The following is a 24637-nucleotide window of genomic DNA, read 5'->3' as shown; positions in this document are numbered from 1 at the left end:
CTCGCTCACAGGCAGAAGTGGACTTCACAATTCTCCATGCTAAGACGAGGTAAGAAACTTATGGGCAGTCAGTTCCTGTGAATGGTGGAGGAAGAATTGGAAAAGGAGGAGTGGTTACACCACACAAAGCACATAATCCATGTCAACGAATTGTACTTATAAAGACTGTTGACTGGGTGTGTGTTCTTCTGTGTATATTCTCAACAACAAAATAAATCAAATAGAAAAGAAAAAAGATACTATTTACAATTATTTAAGAAGCCCTGGTTGTGATGTGGACTAGACACTGGGCCGCTAACTACAGGCTCCTTGGTTGCTCCAAGGGAGAAAGATGAGGCTGTCTGCTCCCGTAAAGATTTACAGTTGTGAACCCTATAAAGGGTTACTATGAGTTGGAGTTGACGCCATGGCAGTGGTTTGCTTTGTTTTGGTAAAGGCCATCCAGGGCACTCCTCACGTTTTCAGAGCATGTTATAATACTTTACAAAGCACTTTAATATTCAGTATTCCATCATCACAAAAATGCCAGAAGAGCTATGGGCAAGTACGGCTGCTCCCATTTTGCCATTCTAGACTTTTCCAGAACTGGTGAAGAAATTGGAGGCTGTATAATTGGATCCCCTTGCTTCTACTACGAGAATAATGAGAAACAATCTGGTCACAACCAGAGCATAAGAGAACTTAAAAAGGCTTGAATGTTCCTCAACAGGCATAGGTGGCAACATCTGCCTGTCTTTTCATCTGAGGAAAGTCACAGGTATTGGTTGTGGTGCTACCTGAACCCCACATTTGAGAATCTGGCTTTAAGTCCCCGATCACAAAGAGAATCTCATCAGCTCCAAGTCCTGCCTGTTATGCGTTGAGGTGCCCATAAAGATATGAAGTCCTAAACCACAGTAACTGTGAGCGTGATCATAGTTGGAAACTAGCTCTTTGCCGATGTCATAAGTGAACAAGAGGTTATACTGGAATAGGGCGTACCTTAGAGCAAGAGAAGACAGTACATGGATGTTTACAGCAACACTACTCACAATAGCAAAAAGATGGCCTAAGTGCCCAACAATGGAAGACTGGATAAACAAACTTTGGTACATATACACAACGGAATGCTATGTAACACTGAAGAAAAATGATGAATCTGGGAAATACCTCATAGCTTGGATGAACTTGGAGGACACTACATTGAGTGAAATCAGTCAATCATGAAAGAGAGCTATTGTAAAAGTTTAAGAAAAGGTTTCCAGACTAAGAGAAACATTCTTTGATGGTTAACAGGGGTGGGAGAGAGAGGAGAATAACTCACTGGGCTAAAGGGTAGACACACACTTTTTTTAAAAAAAGGAAAGAAAGAAAACGAGATGACAGAGACAGGAAAGACAACCATGTGAAGATGGAGACAGAGAATGGAGTGATGCTGCCAAAAGCCAAGGAATGTGTGAGGTCATCAGAAGTTAGAAGAAGCATGGAAGGATTCCTCCCCTAGGCCCTAGAGTGTTGGAGAGCACTGGTACCTTGATTCCAGACTTCTAGGCTCCAGATCTGCCAGACAATGAGTTTCCGTTGTTTTAAGGCATCCACTACAAAGTTGTGGATACAAAGTTGTAACAGCAGCAGTAAAAGACCAATGTTGTTAAGTGCCATCAAGTCACTTCTAATTCATAACAACCCGATATGCAGCAGAATCATCGTGTGCCATCTTCAAAACCGTTCCTATGTTTGAGGCCCTATTGTGTCAATCCCTCTCATTCCTCTTTTTCACTGACCCTCTACTTTACCAACCTCGATACCCTTCTCCAAAGACTGATTCCTCCTGACAACTTGTCCAAAATACATGAGACGAAGTACAGCACCTTGGCTGTACTTCTTCCAACACAGATTTGCCCTTATAATAAATAATAATTGGGACCATTTATTAAACACGCATAAATGGCATAAGCATGCTTCCATTCATTCACGTGTTCATTCATTCACTTGTATAATTCTTCTCTGAGGTAGATTCTGTTATTAGATCTATTATGCAGATAAAGGAACAGACTGAGGCCGATCAAGTAGCTTGCCCCAAATAATTCAAGTAGCGATAGTCAGGTGTCAAATGAGGGTTGTCCAACACCAAAGACTAGGCCTTTGAAGCATCAAGCCAAGCTGTTTGTGCCAAGATTTGATTTAAAGGGTACATCATTCCATTTTCTGTCCAATGCTAGAACAGTCTGTCGCCTTCTGCTCTCATGTTTCACTGACTTCAGTATTTCTAGAAAGCAGTTAAAAAAAAGTGAGCAATCATTTAAGGTGCAACTAAAGGTCTCTCCCCATACAGAGCAAAGAGTGAACAAAATCAGCAACACAAGGAAATCCAAAGGACTAATGGAACATGTGAACATCAACCTCCTCAACCCTGAGACCAGAAGAACTAGATGGTGCCCAGCTATCACCACCAACTGCTCTGAGAGGGTTCACGTTACAAGGTCCAAGATAGAAAGGAGAAAAATGTGGACCAAAACTCACAATCGTGAAAAAGACCAGGCTTACTGATCTAAAAGAGACTGGTAGACCCCCTGAGATTATGGCCCTTAGACACCCCTTCAAAGCCTGGAACTGATTTTACTTTGAGTGTCTCAACATTCATCCAAACAACAGCACTCCTTAGAAGAATCAAAAGGGTAGACTTTACCCAGAAATAAAGCTCAGAAGGCAGGAAGGATTAGGAAGGACAGATGACTGGAAACAGGGAACACAGGGAAGATGTGGGAAGAGCAGCGTTACATTGTGGGGATTGCAATCAACTTCACGAAACAAAATGTGTATGAATTGTTGCAAGGAAAATCAATTTGCTCTGTAAACTTTCACCTCAATCACAATAAAAAATGAAATGCATACACACACACACAAAAGTTTTTAATTAAAAAAATAGTATCTACCTCTTCAGTAAGTCCTCTTCAATTAACTTAGATCCTTCCATCGGCCACCAGCATCATCCACTGTAACCAATCAGTCCTTCTTTCTGAGTATCTACCGACATACTTTGGGGTCATTGTGGAAGTATGCCCTGATCAGTTTTGTCATGTTTCCCCTGTGTGTCCTCAGAGTGTGTGGGGGTGGGGGTGTGTCCTGAAATGTAAATTGCATATTCCCACGTCATACTTGCTACTGATACCAGCTGCCACTGAGTCAATTTCAACTCAGGGTAATCCCATGTAAGCCAAACTAGAACTGTGCTCCACAGATTTTTACTGGCTGTGATCTCTCTAAAGTAAATCCCCATGCCTTTCATTCTAGGTGCCTCTAGGTGGATTCAAACCGTCAACCTTGATTAGTACCTGAGTGTTTAATCATTTGTACCACCCAAATCCCCACTGCCGTCAAAACAATTCTGACTCATAGCAATTGCGTATGACAAGTTAGAGCTGCCCCCACAGTTTCCAAGGCTGTCATCTGTACCGAGGAGGCCTGGTAGCACAGAGGCAAAGCACTTGGCTGCAAACTGAAATGTCAGCAGTTGAATCAACCAGCCACTTTGAAGGAGGAAAATGTGGCAGACGGCTTCTGCACCATGGGGCAGCTCTGTCACATGGAGTAGCTAACTCTGAGTAGGAATCCACCTGATGACAGTAGGTTTGGGTTTTCAAATCTTTACAAAGCAGACTGCCACATCTTCCTCCCACACAACAGCTGGCAAGTTTGAACTTCAGACCTTTCGATTAACAGCCAAGTGCTTTAAGCAATGTGCCACCACAGATCCTTTCACCCTCAAAACCAACTCCATTACCACTGAGCCGAATCGAACTTTTAGCAACCCTGTAGGGAGAGTAAAACTGTCCCATAGGGTTTCCATGGAGTCCTGGTGTGTTGCTGTAGGATAAGCACTGGACTGTTACCTGCAAGGTCGGCAGTTCAAACCCACCAGCCGCTCTCCTTGGAAACTCTCTCCAGGGTCACTATGCGTTGAAACTGATTCAACTGCTCTTAACAATAACAATCTGTATAGGGGCAGGCTGCCACATCCCCCAGCTGGTGAATTCAAAGCGCCAGCCTTTTGGTCAGCAGCCCACGCTTAACCACTGACCCACCAGGGCTCCTTCTTCACCCTCACTAGCATGCCAATAATAAAAAATGACTGAAAATAACAAGTGTTGGCAAGAATGTACAAAAACTGGAGCTCTCACAGCATTGCATATGGTGCAATGTAAAACAGTGCCGGAGTTTGGAAAATAGTTCATTGGAGGCAAAGGTTAAATGTAGTTACCACAGGTGCTGCTGCTGAGTATAATCAAACCAGTCTGACTCATAGTGGTACTGCATAGGGTTTCCAAGGAGCAGCTGGTGGGTTTGAACCACCTACTTCGTGGTTAACAGTTCAGTGCTTCTCCTACTATGTCACACCAAGACTCCGTATGACCCAGCAATTCCTCTCCTATATCTACCCACCCAAGATAAATGAAAACTTACATACCAGAGGCGGGGAACCCTTTTTCTGCCAATATTTATAACATCATTCACAAGCCATACCAAAGTATCAACTTAAAAATTAACCTGCTATTATTTGGTCAAACATTTAATTATCTCACCCCTAATGCACTAGCATATAATCAAGAGCCAATGATACTGAAGGAGGAAGTCCAAGGTGCATTGAAGGAATTGGCAAAGAACAAGGCACCAGGAATTGATGGAATAAAAACTGAAATCTTTCAAGAAAGTGAGGTGGGCACAGAAGGCACTCACTCATCTCTGACAAGAAATTTGGAAGACAACTATCTGGCCGACTGATTGGAAGAGATCCATATTTGTGCCCATTTCAAAATGAGGTGACCCAACAGAATGCGGAAACCATCAGACAATCTCTTTGATATCTCATGCAAGTAAAGTTTTACTAAAGGTAATACAGAAACGGCTGCAAGCATACATTGACAGAGAACTTTAGAGTTTCAAGCCGAATTCAGAAGAGGACATGGAATGAGAAATATCATTGCTGATGTACAATGCATCCTGGTACAAAGGAGAGAATATCAGAAAGATGTTTACCTGTGCTTTATTGACTACGCAAAGGCTTTCGATTGTGTGGATCATGACAAGCTATGGACAACATTATGAAGTATGAGTATTACGAAACATTTAATTGTGTTTATGAGGAATCTGTACCTGGACCAAGAAGCAGTTGCTCAAACAGAACATGGGAATACTGAATGGTTTAAAATTAAGAAAGGTGTGTGACAGGGTTGTATCCTTTCACCATACTTATTCTACTTGTATGCTGAGCAAATCATCCGAGAAGCTGGGTTATATGAAGAAAAATGTGGCATCAGGATTGGAGGAAGACTCATTAACAACCTGCGATATGCAGATGATACAACTTTGCTTGCTGAAAGTGAAAAGGACTTAAAACATTTACTGATGAAGATCAAAGAGCACAGCCTTCGGTATGGATTACATCTCAATGTAAAGAAAACAAAAATCCTCACCACTGGACTAATAAACAACATTCTTATCAACGGAGAACAGATTGAAGTTGTCAAGGACTTCATTCTTCTTGGATCAATTATCAACATTCACGGAAGCAGCAGTCAAGAAATCAAACAACATATTGCATGAGGCAAATCTGCTGCACAAGACCTTTTGAAAGTGTTGAAGAGCAAAAATGTCAGCTTAAAACTAAGGTGTGCCTGACCCAAGCCATGGTATTTTCAATAACCTCATATGCATGCAAAAGCTGGACAGTGAATAAGGAACACCATAGAAGAATTGATGCTTTTGAATTAGGGTGTTGGAGGAGAATATTCAAAGTTCCGTGGGCTGCCAAAAGAACCAATAGATCCATTTTGGAAGAAGTGCAGCCAGAATGCTCCCTGGAGGCCAAGATGGCCAAACTTCGTCTCTCATACTTCTGACATATTATCAGGAGGGACCAGTCGCTGGAGAAGGATATCACATTTGGTAAGGTAGAGGGTCAGAGAAAAAAGAGGAAAACCCCCAGAGAGATGGATTGGCTAAGTGGCAGCATCGATGGACTCAAGCATGGCAACAATAGTGAGGTTGGTCCAGGATCGGTCAGTGACTCATTCTGCTGTGCATAAGGTCCCTATGAGTTGGTACCGACTGGATGGCACCTAACAACAACAACAATGCAGTGGTGTGGCACTGTGGGTTAATGAGCATGATCGCAAAGCCGTCTGAACTGCAAGGTCGGAGGTTCAAGCTCACCACCACTCCTCAGAAACCCTATACAGGGTCACTATGGGTCAGAACTGACTCAACAGCACTTAACAAACAACGCACTGGACTGCAAAGTTGGTTTGAACCGCTAAATCAGTGGTTCAAGCTCACCAGCTGCTTCCTGGAAATCATGCACAGGGTTGCTATTGGTCGGAACCGAGTTGATGGCACTTACCAACAACAACAAGGAGTCCAGAGTCCCGATGTGGAGCTATAGGTTAATGCAGTGGACTGCAAGGTCGGTTTAAATCATGAGACCGATGGTTCAAGCTCACCAGCCGCTCCTCAAAAATCTCCATACAGGGTCACTAGAGGTCAGAACTGACTTGACAGCACATAACAATGACAATGTAACGGAGTCCCTGTGTGGCGCTGTGGGGTAATGCACTAGAGTGCAAGATCATTTTGAACTGCAAGGTCAGTGGTTTAAATTCACCAGCTGCTCTGCTCCTTGGAAACCCCTATACAGGGTGGCTATGAATTGGAACCGACTTGTCAGCACTTCACAACAACAACAAATGTAATGGCAGGGCCAGACCAAATGAATTTACAGGCCTTATATATCCCGTGGGCTGGACATTCCCACCCCTGCTATACAGAAATGTTCATAACAGTATTAAGTTAAGAAGTACAAACAACCAAAAGTTTTATCAACTGCCAAATAGAGAAATAAAATGTGGAATAAAAGAAAAATTTATAGATTGTTGTTGTTGTCGAGTGCACATGGTACAATATACGGATGGGCATCAAGAACATTAAGCTAAGTGAAAGACGTCAGTCACAAAACCCACATATTCCATGATCCCATTTACACCAAATATCCGGAAAAGACAGTAGTACATTGGTGATTACTGGGGACAGAGAGGAGGTAGGATTAAAGTTTCTTTTGGGGGTAATGTAAATGTTCCAGAATTAGACAGTGATCCTGGTAAGGCACTGAAGAATCATGCACTAGACTTCAAAGTCAGTTTGAATTGCAAGGTCGGCAGCTCAAACCCACCAGCCGCTCCTCAGAATCCCTATAAAGGGTTATTATGAGTCAGAACTGACCCAACGGCACTTGATAACACAGGATGCACAACATTGGGAATATACTAAAAACTACTGGCATCTACACTGTAAACTGGTTAAGATGGTTAATTTTACAGTTTGTAAATTCTATGTCAACAAAGAAACTGTTTATTAATCCCTCCCCCCAGATCACATAGCCTGCCACGACACTCTACTCCCTGCTGAAAGCTCCCGGACTGGCTTCCCGTGGCACTAGGAGTCAAACCCAAGTTCCCTCAAGTGGCTACAAGCCCCAGCATGACCTGACCCTGCTCCCACCTCCTCACTCCTCTTTCCTCCTCACTTGCATCACCCCCTCACTTTGCTCATCCATCTGCCTAGAAATGCTTTTTCTCAGAGCCACATACCCAGCCAGCAGCACGGCCAGCTTCTCTTCACTCAGGACTCTGTTCAAAGGCCCCTCCCCAAAGGTTCCCCCTGGACACTCCATGTAAACGCAGCCCCATCAAGCTCAATCTATTACCTTGCTTTATTTCTTCCTATACCTTACCACTATCTGAAAATATACAACTATATGTACTTAAAACTTGTTGATTTCTTTACTGCCTGTTGCTCCAAGCCCCAGGCAGGGACCCTGTCTGTCAAGTTCACAGCTCTGAACATGCCTTCACTAAGAAAGAGCTCCTTGAAAACCCACTCTGGATAGAACAATGAAACGTCCTGGTATGGCGCTGTGGGTGAATGCACCGGACTACAAAGTCAGTTTAAATTGCAAGGTCGGCAGTTCAAGCTGAGCAGCCCCTCATCGGAAACCCTATACAGGGTCACTATGGGTCAGAACTGACTTGACGGCACTTGACAACAACCTGGTCTAGAACCGAGAGAGCTGGACATTACCAGCTACTTTTCCTTCAATAAGCACATACTGAGATATCAGTGGATTAGCTATCAGTGGAGTCCATCCAGGAAGAGAAGGCCTGGCAACAGACTTTTCAAAGATACTGACTCACATCGACCTTATGGAACTGCAAAGAACTTCTCCCTAGGGTTTTTACAAATCTTTACGGAAGCAGTAAGCCTCACCTCTCTCCTGTGGGGTGACTGGTGGGTTTAAACCGCCAATCTTGCAATTAACAGACCAATGTTTCATTTACCCATTGTGCCACCAGATCATAGCCACTGAAAAAACCCTGACTCTAAGTTGTGCTGTGATACACATGCAGTAGCTATCAGTGGAAGCCCCACCCTAGGCCTGTTGGAAATACTGGGGACACAAAAGGAATGATCCCTCCCTTCCTCTCCTCAAGAACCTCAAAGTCTTTCAGGGGTCAGAGAGCATCCAATGTTTACACAGCAACCCACAAACAAACACCAAGGAAAGCTGGAAAGATGTATTGTTGACATTCATGCTGGAGGCCAGGGTCCAAATGGGCCCTTGTAAAACTGTGTGCCAGCAAACACCCTCTAACCAGGCTTCAGGTGGCTGCAATCTGACCTGGCATCCCAAATGAGACGGTTACAGCTACCACCTGCTCCCCTCTCTTCCTCCTCCTCCCGTGGGGCTGCTTCTTTTCAGTTGCAGTTAAAAGTCTAAACAGACAGGTGGTAGAGACATCTTCCCCGTCCCTTTTCCTCCTCCCTGTTTCAGCATCTTTCTGCTGCCCGCCTGGCATGGCACTCACCCACGAGGAGTTTGACGTCTCGGACTGTGAAGTCAGGGTCAGGCATCCTAGAAGAGGGAACACAGGCGCTGGGTGAGAAGCCAGGCATCACAGAGCTAGACCCTATCCTCGGGCAGGAGTTGGTGATGCTTTCAAGAAGGGTATCTTTACTCCCCATTTGGGAACCCAAACAGACCCCCCTCAGAGGAATGGCAGCAAACTAGTTATAGGCAGACTTCAGAAGTATTGTAGGCTTGGCTCCAGACCACCACAAAAAAGTGAGTTTTGTGGTTTCCAGCGCATATCAAAGTGACACTGCCATTCCACTGTGGCCTCGGAAGTATACATTAACGTGAGGAAGAGGGGACACATAGACCCAAAGTGACCGACCACATGCTGGAAAAATGGTACCGAGAGAATTGCTCAAAGCAAGGTTGTCACAAGCTTCAACTGGTTTTATTTTTTTTAAAACCTTTGTCTGGGAAGTACAATAAAATGAAGCATGTATGTATTACTTCAAAAGACAGTTACTTCCGAACCAACAGCCCTTGCCCTTCCCCACGAGGAAAACCAGTCCCCTCCCTCTTCTGCACCCCTGCACCCCAAAACAGATGATAACACTGGGGTATCCACTGCCCACTGACTTCTCCAAGGAAGAAGAACCTAATGTACGGAAAATTGTGTAGACAAATGTTTTCTGTTACGGTAGTTAACTTTCTGTGTGTCTCATTTTCCCTCTAGAAAATACTCCCCATAAAAGTTGTGAGGAGGCTGGAGGGGACCCCCTTTAAGTTCAAAGGGATAAAAAGCCATACATCATACTGATTCCAGGCACTTGTCAACATTGGATAGAACGACTTTGGGGCAAATGATTGTTGTTGCAACGCCTTTGAGTCAGTTCTGATTCTTAGAAACCCTGTATGAGGTTTCCAAATAGCAGCTGGTGGGTTTGAACTTTTGATCTTGTGGTTAGTAGTCCAGTGTTTATCCTACAGCGCCATATCAGGCAAATAATTAATGGCTGCTAATTGAAGGGTGTCATGGTATGGTGCTTTAGGATAAGCACTGGCCTGGTAAACACAAGGTCAGCAGTTCAAGCCCACCAGTCGCTCTCGGAAACCTCTCAGATATTGGGTCTGGTATGGCGCTGTGGGTTAACGTGCCAGACTGCAAAGCCATTTGAACTGCAAGGTTGGCAGTTCAAGCTCACCAGCTACTCCTCGGAAACCCTATACAGGGTCTCTATGGGTCGGAACCGACTCAATGGCACTTAGCAACAACAACAAATGAGCCAGAACCAATTCAATGGCACTGAATAACAATAAAAATAATTGAAAGGTTGTAAGTTCAAGTCCGACTCCATGGCACATAACAACAAACAACAAGTTCAAATCCACTCAGACATGCCTTAGAAAAAAGACCTGGAAATCGACTTCACACACACACAAAAAAGCCACTGATGATGCTACAGAGCACATTTCTACTCTGACGCACATAGGGTGGGGGGGTCACCATGAGTTGGCGAGGTTTCTAGTGACTGAGTTTTCCCTCAGTATAATTCAAGATGATGCAGCAGGTTTCATCCCTCCCCAAAGGAATGAGTGCCTTAAGCAATTTTGGCAGACTAGGCTGAATGGATGTGCGGAAGAAAACCAGTCTAGGATAACAACCTCGGCCTCCTCCCCTTCCCCCACTGCTCAAAGGTGGAAACCTGTTCATCCAGCCTGCCTCCTGCTCACTTCCCAACCTGGGGCTCTGACAGATCTCAACGTGGAAGAATGTAAACAGGAGGCAGGAGAACCAGGCTACTTGGTCACACAAAAGTGAGACATGGGTGAAGAACTCCAGAAAACATGCCCTTCCAAAAAAAGAACCAATTTGGAACCACAGAGTGGGAGTCTGAGTAGAGAATGGGTACTTAGGCACCCTGCCTCAATACTTATAGAAAAGTCAATCCTCACACCTTAGGCCTTGCTTCACTTTCCCGATTTGGTTTGCTTCTCTTTAGGAAGGCCCTGCATGTATCTGTAGAAAGGTCAGGGATTAAAAAAAAGAAGAAGAAACGCAACACTACTTATGAACCCTAAATCCTGCCTGCCCAAGTTGTCAGAAAGAGACCAATCCTTGGACAAGTTTTTTTCTCCCTTTGTCAGAAACTAACCAACTAACCAAACCAAACCACAGAACTGGTTCTGATTTTTGGCATTCCCATGTGTTTCAGAAAGGCCTAAAGCAAGAAGCTTCTGACTCTTGATAATGAACAGCGATCCTTCTTGGTGACAGGAGATGGCGAAAAAAGCTATTAACCATGTCAGGGAGGAAGAGAGGGGTTAGAAGTAATTAATTTCATCAACTTACTTAATTCCTAGTCCGTCCTTTTCTCGGAATATCAGGGGGACTCTAAGAGCTTCTCTCTGCACATACTCATAGTTGAAATCTGTTTGGATGTTTGAATTAAAACAAGTTGGTTAATTCATGAAGGAATAAGCTATGATCAGTTGATTAGGGAAAGGATAACAATGGCGAAAGGGCAGGGAGCATGCTTGATGCAGGACAGACTCAATGGTAAACGCTCTCTGGGAAACAATGGGAAAATGGGTGAGGCAAAGCCCCAGCAAAGCTGTGCCAACTCACAGCTCTTCTACCCACTCAGTCATTCCTTGCGTGCCCCACGGGTCAGAACTTGTCAATGAACAACTCAAGGGTTGGATTAGGAGGCTCATGAAAGAGCCACACACAGAAAGAGACATAGTTATTGAAGGACAGAGACCTCATTCCAAGCTGAGCTCAGAAGATGATGTTGTTATTAGGTATAGTCTAATTGGTTAGTTCATAACAATCTCATGTACAAGAGAACCAAACACTGCCGTCCTACACCATCCTCACAATTGTTGCTGTGTTTCAGCCCACTGTTGCAGCCGCTGTCAGTCTATCTCCTTGAGGGTCTTCTTCTTTTCCACTGACCTTCTATTTCATCAAGCATCCTGTGGGTCTCCAACAATGGGACCCTCCTCATTACATGACCAAAGTACAAGATAAGAAGTTTCACCATCCTTACTTCGAAGGAGCATTCCAGCTGTACTTCTCTTCCAAGACATGTTTATTCTCTGGCTGCTGTTAAGTGTCATTGAGTCGGTTCTGACCCATAGTGACCTTATAAAGGGTTTCTGAGGAGCAGCTGATGAGCTTGAACAGCGGACTTTGCATTCAAACTGACCTTGCAGTCCAGCGCATTAACCCACAGCACCGCACCAGGACTCCTTTCTTCTGGTAGTCCATGGTATATTAAATATTCTTCCCCATATCATGATTCAAAGGCATCAGTTCATCTTCAGTCTTCTTTATTCTTGTTCCAGCTTTCACGTGCATATGAGGTTATTGAAGATACCATGGCTTGAGTAAAGCTCACCTTAGTCCTCAAAGTGATAACTCTGCTTTTTTTTACACTTTTTAACAAAAAGTAAATCAGCAAATGTAGGGATTACAAAATAGAAGACCACCACTCAGGAGGATCTGAAGCCCCAGGGAGGAGGTTGGGAGGAGGGCGCCCATTGTAGCTGAGTATCAGTGAAGATCTTATTGTAATAACCCTGCATAGTGAAGGGGAGGGGAAGAGAGCTTGTTTCCCTGGAAACTGTGTATTTGGTGCCAAAATCACAAGGAACTGGGCACAGTGCTGTTGTCTGTAATAGGGAAATTCTGTTGCAGCCATCACAATATTTGTTTCAACTACATAAACAAGAGGGATGCTTCCTAGGTGAGGGCTAGCAAAGGGACATACACAGTTAAGGTCTAACAAAACTCATAGGGTCCTTTTTCTCTAGCAGTATCCTCAAACTCCTTATCCACAGCCCTGGAGAATGAAGAAAACCTTAGACAGTTTGCTTTCCTTACCAAGTTTCAAAACCGGGGCATACCCCTGAATAAGGAGCTGAATGATGTGGAGATAAGTCTCCGTAACCAAAGACCATCTTGTAACCAAAGCAGCCCAGGAGGACATAGCACTCCCTGGTCTGTGAAAGGGACAAGGAAGAGGCCTCAGACCACTGAAGGCTCTGTCCCAGGGAAACAGTTCACCAGGGCAGTCTGGGGGGAGGAGGAGGCCAGGGCAACTGGGCTCTGAAGAGAGGGAACAAAACCCAGAGCCTGGAAAGCCCTGACCCTCAGAGGCTCAGAATCCCAGGGGCTCTCGGTGAATGGGGATTCCTAAGGATTTAAAGGAAGAGAAGTTTTAAGAAGCTTCTATTTTGAATCCAGCCTAAGGGATTCTTTTTCTCAGCTCCTCACTTGCATTTTAGGGCCAGATAAGAAATAACTAGCAAAACCCTCTTGCCTTCTACTTTGAAAGGAGCCTGGACAGCAAATTTAAGGAGGATACATTTTAGAACTTCCTTTCAGAAGTATTCCACATGAAATCCCCACCCCGCCCCACCCCCATATCCACACACCCAAAGCCCACCCCCTGGGGTCAGGGGTTTAAGGATAGCTTCCACTTCCTCAAAGGAGCCAGAGAGAAATAAGGCAGTGAGACCCTGGTCTAAGAATTCCTCACAAATGGTGAAGAAGAGTTTGCATATTGTTTTCCAACAGGGTCTGCCAAACAATTCAGTAAAACAGGGGGAGAATGGAGAGGAATTAAGGCCCAGAAGGAAATTTAAATGGGGTTGGGACTAGCCTCTTAGACTCCACAAAACTGGCAGGCTGGAAGAAATGTCTTCTTCCCTCCCCCACAACTGCCTGACCACCAAAGCCCAGCGCCCCAGGAGGTCATGGGCACAAAAGAGAAACTTCAAAAATGCAAAGCCGGATGGTGGCTTCTGGGGGCTAGCCCCACAGCCCCACAGCCCCAGCCTGCTCATCCGGAACCCTGAGAAGTGAGGCGCTTTCCAGGGTATCAGCTCTTCAAGGAGGAATGGCAATGGTCTCCAAGAGTTGGAAGTAAACAAAATTAAAGTAAACTCAAAATATCTGAGGGGAAAAAAAAAAACCTACAAGCCCTATAAGAGTATATAGCGAGGTCTGGATCACCAGGGATGCTTCCAAAATTCCACCCTCCAGGCAGAGATGGGGTCTGAAGGGAAGGGGTCACGCTGGAATCAAGCTAAAGAGGGCCTGGGATCTGGAGGCCTCAAAATCAAACCAGAGCGTAACCCCCAAAATCTGAGGGCGTTCCTTGCTGCCCCCCTGCTATCAGGGGCTAGGAGAAACTCAGGCCCCAAATTCTAGAGACTTCCCCAAAATTATGCTTGATAAACTGACCAGGTCCACAAGAGGAGGGAGCTCTCAAAGTCTAAGGTCCGGGAAGAGCAAGGGGTGCCTCAATCCTCACTTCAAACAGCCTGCCTGGGCTGGCGGTAGAGGACCTCAGCCTTCATTCAGTCTGAAGAAGTCACCCCTGTTATTCCTAGTCCCAGCTTCAAAGTGTCAACACTGCAGGTCTAGAGGCATCAGGCGTAAGTGGGGACGTCACCCCAATAACTGCAGTTCGCCCAGTCCCGCTCCAACCAGGCAGAACACACAGGGAAAAGGAGTGCAGCAGGCCCCAGGCCTTGAGTGCGGGCGTCACCCAATAATTCGGATGTCCTTTGCTCCTAACTGGCAAGGACCGCGACAGCACGGGGTTCTGGAGGCTTCAGGCCTGGGGCGAACTCACCCCGGTACCCCGAGAGTGCCCGAGTCCCAATCCAACTAGGCGGTGGCACCTCAGGAGGTGCGCAAGGAAAAGGGAGAGGAAAGACTGCGGCGCTCTTGCCCTCCCTCCATGCGTCAGTTAGTCTGTCCCGAATCCCTCGGTCTGCGCCCCCTTAGATCTGCCCACCCAGTGGCTGGTGGTGGGCGCACGCCGGGCCTAGGCCCACGCCTGGCCGCGTTCCCTCCTGTCCTTCCTCGCCACCCCACCTCACATACACACACACACCCCCTGTGCTCGGCCTTGTTTCGTCACCGGATCCCCTGGAATGGGGGACGCGGGCGCGAAATACGAACCCAAGCACCAGCAGCTCCCTCCCCACGTGCGCGCGGCCCGCGGTGCAGAGGGCTGCACGGAGGGGGCGCCTCACCTTTGCCCTCCATGGCGTGCACGAAGTCCCCCTGGTACAGCTGGCTGCGTAGCTTCTCTTCTAGGCTGAAGCCCCGGACGCTGACAATCTCCTCCACGTCCGACAAGTCCTCGTTCTCGTCGTATCTCTGGCGGTCGATCGGGCGCTGCGGGGACCCAAACCAGAGATTCCTTGACGTTATGGGGGGCATGAGGGTCGTCCCTCACCTTGAATCCGGCACAAACAGGTGCATGTGTCAGGAGCCCCCTGCACCCCACTTTTGCGCCCTGAGCAACTTTGCGCCCTAGCCAAAGATGCTGACAATCAGAATAAGGAGAGGGGCCAGCACTCCCAGGTTAGGCTGCGTCCTACATGGACACGAAAGTGGAGACTAAGGAAGGGACATCAAGGGGGTTCTCCCTTGCTTCCCACCCCCGAGGTGTATGGAGCTGTGCCCACTAAGCCAGCAACGCGATTATGTAACCCGGGCAGGGGCTCCGACACGGACTGGTGAGGTAGACATAGGCCCCGGAGGCGCTGCTGCAGCGCCCGGCTCGGCGGTCACAGAGCCCAGAAAGAGGCGGCGGCGGCAGAGCCCGGCAGTTGGAACCCGGGACCCGCAGCATTTCTGAAGCTCGAGCAGCCGGGGGAGCAGCCAAGCGGCGGTGGAAGGACTGAGCCTCCCAGCCGCCTCCGCCGACCGCCCGCCAGTACAAGAGGAGGTGAAGGGGGGCTCCGGGCTTGGGAGGGGGAGAGACAAGCTAGCCCGCCACAAAGCTTCCATCGGAGACCCCCAAACGCACCAGCAGCTGCCTCATCGCCCCACCAGCGCGCGCGCACACTCACTTCCTAAGGAGACTCCCCCACCACTTCTCGCATCCCCCTACCACCTCCCTCCACCGCCCGGCCCCGCAGCCCCCGAGATCCCGGGCGAACCCCGAGCCCGCTCAGCTCCCCTCCACGCCTTTCCCCGCCACCACCTCCCCACTTAAAGTGTCTGAGGCTCTAAGCCTCACAAGAGACTGGAGGAGTAAGCTGCTTGCTTCCTTTTGCATGCAATTTATTATATTTTTTCCGGTCTTCTTGCAAAATACAGAAAAGGAAAGAAAAGGCAGCAGGAAATGAACAACAACAAAAAAAAATTATCGTATACCAGATACAGATTTGGGGATTAAAAAAAAAAAAAAAAGCTACACACCAATCTTCTTCCAGAGTCTTTCTCTGCCTCCATTTTTTTTAGGAGAGTTCACCAATTAATTGTCAACACTCCTGCCCCCAGCATTTTGGCCGAGGGGGGAAGGAGTGAAGACCAAAGAAAACAAACCGGAAAATAAACAAATACAGCGAGCCAGAGAGCGGAGATCTACAAAGTTTTGCACCAACACTTGGGCAGCTCCGTTTGCAAAGTCCTAGGAAACCATTTTCAGCAGTTGTGGGGGGGGGGGGGAGGAGGCGTCGACGTCATAATCCCCGGAACGTAAACATTGTTGCCGATCGCGCTCCGAGCCTGCTGCTGGGCTAGTTGTTGGGGGGCCTCGGCCGGGGTCGGGGGTCGGGGGCTGCAGACAGAGGAGACTGGGGTGGGGAGGGGGCCCCGGAGGCCCTGGACGCCGCTAAGCGCCCCGGCATCACTGTTTTGTTGTTGGGTCACGAGTGCGCCTCTGCACGCAGGCGCCGCCGCCGCAGCCGCCGTCGCCGCCGCCGCCGCCCGGGAGTAGTGTGCAGAGCTGACTTTTGGAGGCTGACTCGTCTGTGGCGGGCGCATCCCGGAGATGGCGGGGAGGGGGGCGGCCGGGAGGTGTCGATTTGCACGGCTGGCCACAGCGGGAGGCGAGCGAATGCAAGCAGAGCTTGCAGGCGTGAAAATCCCGGGACCCGGCACCCCCTCCCCAAAACGACCCCCACCTCAGTCCCTGCCCCCATTGCCCAGAGATCCCCAAGGACTGACCCTCTTCCTTCATCTTCTCCATCCCATTTCCTATGTATGTGACCAACCCCTAAGCATTTGTGTGTGTGTGTGTATATATATATATATATTTTTTTTTTTTTTTTTTCTGCTGCTGCATGATTTTCCCCTAATTTCGGGAACGGAGGCACAATCTTTCCGGAGCTTCCATCTGCGGACCTTCGGTCATATGGAGATGATACACTTTGGGGCTCAGGAGGAAATTAACACCACCCCATACCTGTCCGGACTACATTCTGCCAAGACGCCTCTCTCTGGACCTCTCCCACCACCAACCAACACACACACACAAAATACAGCCAAACCAGGATAACTAGGAGATGTTCTCATTCATTCATTCATTCATTCATTCGACTGCCTCTGAAGAGTCCTTTGCCAGGTGACAAGCCCTGAAGTAGAACATGGACAACGTTTAAAGGTCCCTGTGCTCTCGAAGAGGAAAGAAGTCATCAGAAGTGAAATGAGAGAATCAATCGTATCTGGCAGCTTCTAACAGTCCGTCCACAGGCAAGAAGGGTAAGCCCTCAAAGGTCATTTCTAGGAGAAAAAATTTGCAACCTGCTTGGCACAGAGAACTAGATTATTCCTAGACAACTTCTTTGTGGTGGTGTGGGCACCCTATATACATAGGTGTCTCTGATTAGATCTGGGCTTGCATTTCACATCCTTAGTGTTTACCCCAAGCCCCAGAATTGTACACCTAATCTGCTGATGTATATAAATCCATCAAGAACAGCATTCAGATCAACATTGGTTTTGTGACGTCAATCCTAATATGCCTCCAAAGTGCATTCTGGCATTATCTGAGGCCTCATCCACCTGTTTAAAATAAAGAACTTTGTAGAGGGTGAGAACAGGCTTTGCAAAGAATTGCATGCCCTTATTTCTACTTTTCATTTACATCTCCATCACCCCTTCGCAGTCAAGACAGGCCATTTTGTAGATGGGGAAACTGAGGCTCTGAGAAGTTATGAATCTGGATGTTTACTCTGCCATCAGGCAGACTTGCTTGGAGGAAGTGGCTACTCTAACTGAAATCGGATGTGAACAATCAGCCTTGTATAGGTCACCCTAAGAAACAGCTTCCCACTCACCCACCTTAACATTTCCTGCTCTATCTTTCTGTAATTCATTCCCACCCACCCCAAAAGGCAGCTCTTTGAAGTATGTTTTAATCAGAGTAGTCTGCCTGTAAAAATCTTTTAGGTAGAGAATAGCTGGCAAATAGCACAATTTGTTTCCAAACTCAAATCCTCCGCAGTTGGCGTTGCTTGAAGCTGGAGCATCCAACCCACAGTCCTTTGTTGGCACAAGAAGAAAGTTGCTGCCTCAGCCTACATTAAAAACCAGGACTTCATTTTATTTGCTTCTCACTTGCTGACAGCCACCCTTTAATAAAGGGAAGTCATAGTTGTATTCCCCATTTTGCAAAAGAGGAAGCTGAGACTCCAAAAAGCAAAGCCGCCCACCCAAGATGACATGCTTTGCTGAAAATGGAAGGTCCTAGTGCTCCCACAAAATGAAATAAACATATGCCAAGGAGGACTTGAGGGCTGCCTGAGTACAAATGGTAAGTTCCATGAAATAAAGTCAAACTCTGCCAAAATTAATCTTCCTAATTCTCCTTCCTTTTCCTCTAGAGACTTCTACCTCCCCATGTGGCCTCCTGGAGTCTCCCCAAAGTTGGTGTCAGGAAAAGATATGAGGGCAGCCACTTTTTGGGGGAAAAAAAAGTGAAGTCCATATATCACTGTGATGGGGAGCTCTGGGCCTGTCAGAAGGGGAAAGGATTGAGTCTTCACCCAATTTAAATCCCTTCCCTTTACAAACCTCCAGGAAACCTTGCACCCTAGAGAAGAATGGGCCTGCCAGGGGTTGGTTCCCCTTTAACTCCCCCAAAATGCCTGCCCTGCCGCCTGGTCTTAAGTGGTCACTCAATAAATGTTGGGTCTGTGATGGATTACCTTCCCCACCGATATTTGCATTTTCCCTTTATCAGTAATTGGCAGATGAAAGGCTTTGTCCTCTGGCTGAAAGAATTCCAGGCATTTGCTTGAAGGTGGGGGAGGTTATTTTGGGCCAAAGGGGGAAGGGCCAAGACCCTAGAGCTGGCAGTGTAGGCTAATTGTCCCCAGGGAATAGAGAGGAGTGTAAAGGGAAGGAAAACCTAAAATTCTAAGAAATGAACTTTTTCTTGCATGAGAAAAATAAACACCAAATATGTTCTAAACATAACTTCCCAGACCCTCCTGATCAGTTGTAAAAAAGGCCCAGTCCAATCCAGTTACCTGCATTCATGTCTTCATACATCAGGAGTCCATTAAGCAGTCTTGGTGTGGCGCTGTAGGATAAACACTGGATTGCTAACCTAAAGGTCAGGGATTCAAACCTACCAGCTCCTCTTTGAACACACTATACAACATCACTATTTGAGTCAGAAATGACACTTCTGCAGTTAACAACAAGGTCCCTCAAAAAAGATGACAGAAAAACAACTCCTGTGTTAGCCAAGCTTCCTAGATGGTACTTCCCAATGGAATTAGTTAGGGATTCATAATTCAGCCATGAATGGGTTAAACTACATTGGATTTAACCCACTCATGACTGAATTATTTTCAGCTTTGAATTTTTTGTTGCTATCGTTTTTTCAGTAATGAAAGGCATGCTGAAATAAAGGGAAAGCTTTTTTGTAAGGTAATTCAGAACATATATGTCCCAAGTGGGCTGTGCTGATAGGATTGGTAGGGTAAGACCCCTTCGTTTGAATTCACTCAGGCACTCATACACTACAAGTGCGACAGCAGCTTCCCAAGAAACTTGAGAAGCTGAAAATGTTGGTGGATGAGATATGTGATGCTGCGGTTGTTAAGTGCCTTTGAGTCAGTTCTGACCTAGGAGCAGCTGATGAGTTTGAACAGCCAACCTTGAAATTCAAACCAACCTTGCATTCCATCCAGCACATTAACCATCAGCGCTAAGTCCTTTATCACTCACAAATGGTCAACTCTAAGTTCAGTATGAACTCTGAACACTGATTTCCATTAACACTCATAATATCCTAGCTATGATTTGGGGGGCTTTCCTATGGACATTTTATTAGCAAAGCTCCTCACATTGGTTAGCTGTTAATCCTCACCAAAATTCTTCCAGGGAGGGGCCGGCCGTCAATCCCCACTTTTACAGCTGAGTCTCAGAACTTCACAGCTGTGTAAAAACCAGCAGGATTTGAACCCAGAGCTTGTCCATAGCTCACAGGCTTTACCAGTCCCTGCAGGGAGGTCTCAGAACAAGAAGATGATAATGTTCTCTATCTAGCCTGTCTGGTACATGTGAAGACTGAATACTTGGAACAAGGCTCACAGGATTGAAGAAGTGAATTTAATTCAATATGAATGGCTACATGTGGCTAGCTTTGACCTTACTGGATAGTGAAGCATCATGTATTTTCTAGAATGTGTGTTGTTCTTGTTAAGTTCCATCAAGTAATTTCCAACTCACGGCATCCCTATATAGTTTCTGAGGAGCGTCTGGTGGGTTTGAACCACTGACCTTGAAGTTCAAAGTGACCTTGGGGTCCAGTGCTTATCCTATAACACCACACCACCTAAAAACCAACTGCCAGCAAGTCAACATGAATTCATGGTGACCGCATGTGTGTCAGAGTAGAACTCTTAACCATAGGGTTTTTAATGTCTAAAGCCATTTCCAAAAGTAGAGTGCCAGGTCTCTGTTCCAAGGTGCCTCTGGATGGACTAAAACCTCTAACCTATTTAGCAGTCCAGTGCATTAACAATTTGCACTGCCAGAGACTCCCTAACTCACCTACCGGACTATACATCCTCAAGGTCTCATTCAGCACTGGCTTCTCATAATCAGCCCTTCAGTAACAAGTGTGGAATGAAGGGTCCTAGAGAAAGAGAAGAATTGCAATGCCGGGGATCATCAGAGGTTTCCAGGAAGATGCCATCTGGACCAATTGTAAATTCTTGGCTTATAAGCAGCATTCACTATCATTGTTTAGTGCCTTAGAGTCAGGTTCTGACTCACAGCAACCCTGTATAGAGTTTCCCAGCAGCTGCTGCTGGGTTTGAAGCGCCAACCTTGTGGTTAGCAGTTCAGTGCTTATCTTACAGCATCACACCTACACCTAGTCTGCTGACATCAGGGTACCAGGTAAGCACCTGGGAAGTTGGATGTGAATTATCCCACTTGACTACATTTTTAAATTTTTTATCGTTTATTTTACTAAGAATATACACAGCAACAAATACAACGCAATGGTTTTTAGATGTACAGCTCAGTGTCATGGAAGCTACAGTGCCTTGTGCAGCCATTCTCACCCTCCTTTGCTGATTTGTTCTTTCATTGACATAAACTCACTGCACCGTAGGATACCTGTCTAAATTTTCTAGGTGCTATTGTCCCTTTGATCCTATAAAGAAAAAATTTTTCAAACAGCATAATGCTCAAGGCAGGTATTTTTTACACATTACAATAGACTAATGTTTGCTTTTAAGAAGACCAGGGGATATTTTTGGGTTAAGATTTAAAGATTATCTCAGAGCAGTAGTTGGAGGGGGTCATCCAGCCTCTCTGGCTCCAGGAATTCTGGATTCCCTGATTTGAAATTCTGTTCCACATTTCCCCCCACTTTGATTGGAATTCTTCTATAGAATCTTAGAGCAAACTGTTAGTAATAGTAGCTGGGCACCATCTAGTTGTTCTGGTCTCATGGAACCACCTGCCCAGATCTTACAAATAAACTTCTCAAGACAAGAGAATTGGTGATGGGGCAGGGAGTCTGGAAATGGAAGTCACTTCCAGGCACATATCCTACTGACAGACTCAATCCCTACCATGTAATCAGTTGTAAACGTACACGGTAGCAAGTGGAAACGATTGAACACAAGCTAACGAAAGATGGGGAACTGATTAAGTAATTCTTGGACATTCTGTCTGCCAAATTAAAAGCTACTGAATCCTGAAAAAGAATAAGGTAACACTGCAATAATATGGAATGATTTTATCGTATCTTTAAATGAAAAACAATAAAAAATAAGGTGCAGGTTGTTGGTGGTAAGTGCCATCAAGTCGGTTCTGACTTATAGCGACCTGTATAGGGTTTCCAAGAGCAGATCATGTAATTCGTAGTCCAGTGCTTATCATAGAGAATCACTACTGTTTCCCACCTATAAAGATGACAGCCTTGGAAACCTTATGGATCAATTTTACTCTGTCCTACAGGGGTCTCTGGAGTCCTGGTATGGCGCTCCAGGATAAGCACTCGACGACGACGGCTCACTATAAGGTTGGCAGTTCGAACTTACCAGCCTCTCCTTGGAAACCCTTTACAGGGTCGCTATGAGTCAGACCAGACTCAAGGACACTTAACAACTACAACAGGGTTGATAGGAGCTAAAATCGATTTGACAACAACGAGGAGACAATAAGTACAACAGTGACTTCTGGTATTTTTCGTTCTTACTGTTCTTGTTGAGACTATTCACAGCAACACATATACCAATTCAACAGTTTCTACAATTTCAGCTGAGTGGTATTCATGACATTCTTTGAGTTGTGCACTCATTCTCACTATTCTTTTTCTAGTTGTTTCTAACTTATTCACATACACACCACAACTCTCCTGAGTTTGCCCTTCTGTGGTAGCTTGCCTGTTGCTGTGATTCTGGAAGCGATACCACCAGAATGCCATGGAGTTACCCATGGTGAACAAGTTTCAGCTGAGCTTCCAGATGAAAACAGACTAGAAAGAAGGGGAGACGGACTACTTCTGAATATTTAGTCACTGAAAACCTTATAAATAGTAGTGGAACACTGTCAGCACTAAAATATCGGCCACTGAAACATAATGAAGAGCACCAGAACACTGTCAAATACAGTGTCAGAAGATGAGTCCCTCATGTTGGAAGGCACTCAAAATACAACTGGGGAAGACCTGCCTCCTTCAAGTCAAGTTGACCTTGATGAGACCAATAGAGAAAAGCCTTCAGGACCTTCATTTGCTGATGGGGCACAACTCAAAATGAAGAGAAACAGCTGTAAACATCCACTAAGAATCAGGCCATGGAATGTAGGAAGTTTGAATCTAGGAAAATTGGAAATTGTCAAAAATGAAATGGAACATATAAACATCAATATCCTAGGTATTGTGAGTTACAATGGACTGGATTTAATCATTTTGAATCTGAAGATCACATTAGCCAGGCATGAAAATTTAAGAGGAATGGTGTTACATTAATCATCAAAAAGAACATTTCAAGATATGTCTTGAAGTACAACACTGCCTGTGATAGGATAATATCCATATACCTACAAGAAAGACCAGTTAGTTAATACAACTATTATTCAAATTTACACACCAACCGCTAAAGCCAGTAATGTTGAAACTGAATTCTACCAACTGCTTCAGAGTCCTGGTGTGGCACTGTGAGTTAATGTGCTGGACTGCAGAGTTAGTTTGAACTGCAAAGTCAGCAGCTCAAGCTCAACAGCCATTCCTATGAAACCCTATACAGGGTCCCTTTGGGTCAGAACTGACTCAACGGCACTTAACAACAACTTCTTCAGTCTGAAATTGATCAAACATGCAATCAAGATGTATAGAAAACTACTGAGGATTGGGGTGTAAAAGTGGAAAACACAGAGGAAGGATCAGTGAATATGGCCTGGGTGATAGAAATGAAGCTAGAGATGGCATGACAGAATTTTGCAAGGCCAATGACTTCTTCATTGCTGATACACTTTTTAAACAACATAAAACACATGAACCTCACCAGATGGAATATAAAGACATCAGATTGACGTCATCTGTGGAAAGAGATGGTAGAAAAGCTCCGTATCATCAGTCAAAACAAGGCCAGTGGCAGACTCTGGAACAGACCTTCAATTGCTCAAATGCAAGTTCAGACCGAAGCTGAAGAAAATTAAAACAAGTCCACAAGAGCCAAGATATGTCCTTGAATATATCCCACGTGAATTTAGAGATCACCTGAAGAACAAATTTGATGCATCAGACACGAATGACCAAAGATCATTTTGTGGGATGATATCAAGAACATCATACACAAACAAATTAAAAGGTCATTAAGAAGATGAGAAAGAAAAGACCAAACTGGATGTCAGAAGACTCTGAAACTTGCTCTCCAGTGTAGAGATGCTACAGTTAGTGGAAGAAATGAGGAGGTAAAAGAGGTGAACAGGAATTTTCAAAGGTCAGCTCAAGAAGACAAAGTCAAATATTTTAACAAAATGTGCAAAGACCTGCAGTTAGCAAATCAAAAGGGAAGAACACACTCAGCATTTCTCAAGCTGAGGGAACTGAAGAAAAAATTCAAGCCTCAACGTGCAATATTGAAGGATTCTATGGGCAAAATATTGCGTGATGCAGAAAGCATCAAAAGAAAATGGAAAAAATACACAGAGTCACTGGGCCAAAAAGAAATGGTCAATGTTCAAACATTTCAAGATCAAGAGCCAATGATAGAAGAAAGAAGTTCAAGGTACATTGAAGACATTGGCAGAGAACAAGGCTATGAGAATTGATGGAATACAAACTGAAATCTTTCAACAAACTGATGAAGCACCGGAGGTACTCACTCAACTATTCTCCAAGAAATTTGGATGACAGCTATCTGGCCAACTGATTAGAGGAGATCCATATTTGTGCCCATTCCAAAGACAGGTAACCCAACAGGATGTGGAAATCATCAGACAATTTCATTAATGTCACATGCATG

General features: G+C 45.6%; 1 protein-coding gene and 1 pseudogene across 3 annotated transcripts in view; one reads left to right on the top strand and one right to left on the bottom strand.

The window, feature by feature from the left end:
* KDM2B (lysine (K)-specific demethylase 2B) overlaps window positions 1-16145 on the bottom strand; it is a 148471-nt gene extending 132326 nt beyond the window's left edge. For 2 of the 3 annotated variants that reach the window (XM_006865399.1, XM_006865401.1), the window contains exons 1-4: window positions 16113-16145; window positions 14936-15080; window positions 11235-11313; window positions 8898-8944 (exon numbers count right to left, since the gene is read on the bottom strand). In XM_006865399.1, coding sequence (XP_006865461.1) covers window positions 8898-8944; window positions 11235-11313; window positions 14936-15080; window positions 16113-16145 — 304 coding nt within the window. Of the gene's footprint in view, window positions 1-8897; window positions 8945-11234; window positions 11314-14935; window positions 15081-15717; window positions 15733-16112 lie in introns of those variants that run through there. The other variant, XM_006865400.1, reaches the window with a different exon arrangement.
* Window positions 16146-16686: 541 nt separating this feature from the next.
* The window catches only part of LOC102841856, a 12557-nt pseudogene continuing 4606 nt past the window's right edge, over window positions 16687-24637 (top strand).

Source organism: Chrysochloris asiatica, unplaced genomic scaffold, assembly GCF_000296735.1.
Source record: "Chrysochloris asiatica unplaced genomic scaffold, ChrAsi1.0 scaffold00078, whole genome shotgun sequence".
NCBI classification, from domain to species: domain Eukaryota; kingdom Metazoa; phylum Chordata; class Mammalia; order Afrosoricida; family Chrysochloridae; genus Chrysochloris; species Chrysochloris asiatica.
Note: the sequence above shows the minus strand (reverse complement) of the source record. Positions and strands in the feature narration are given on the sequence as shown.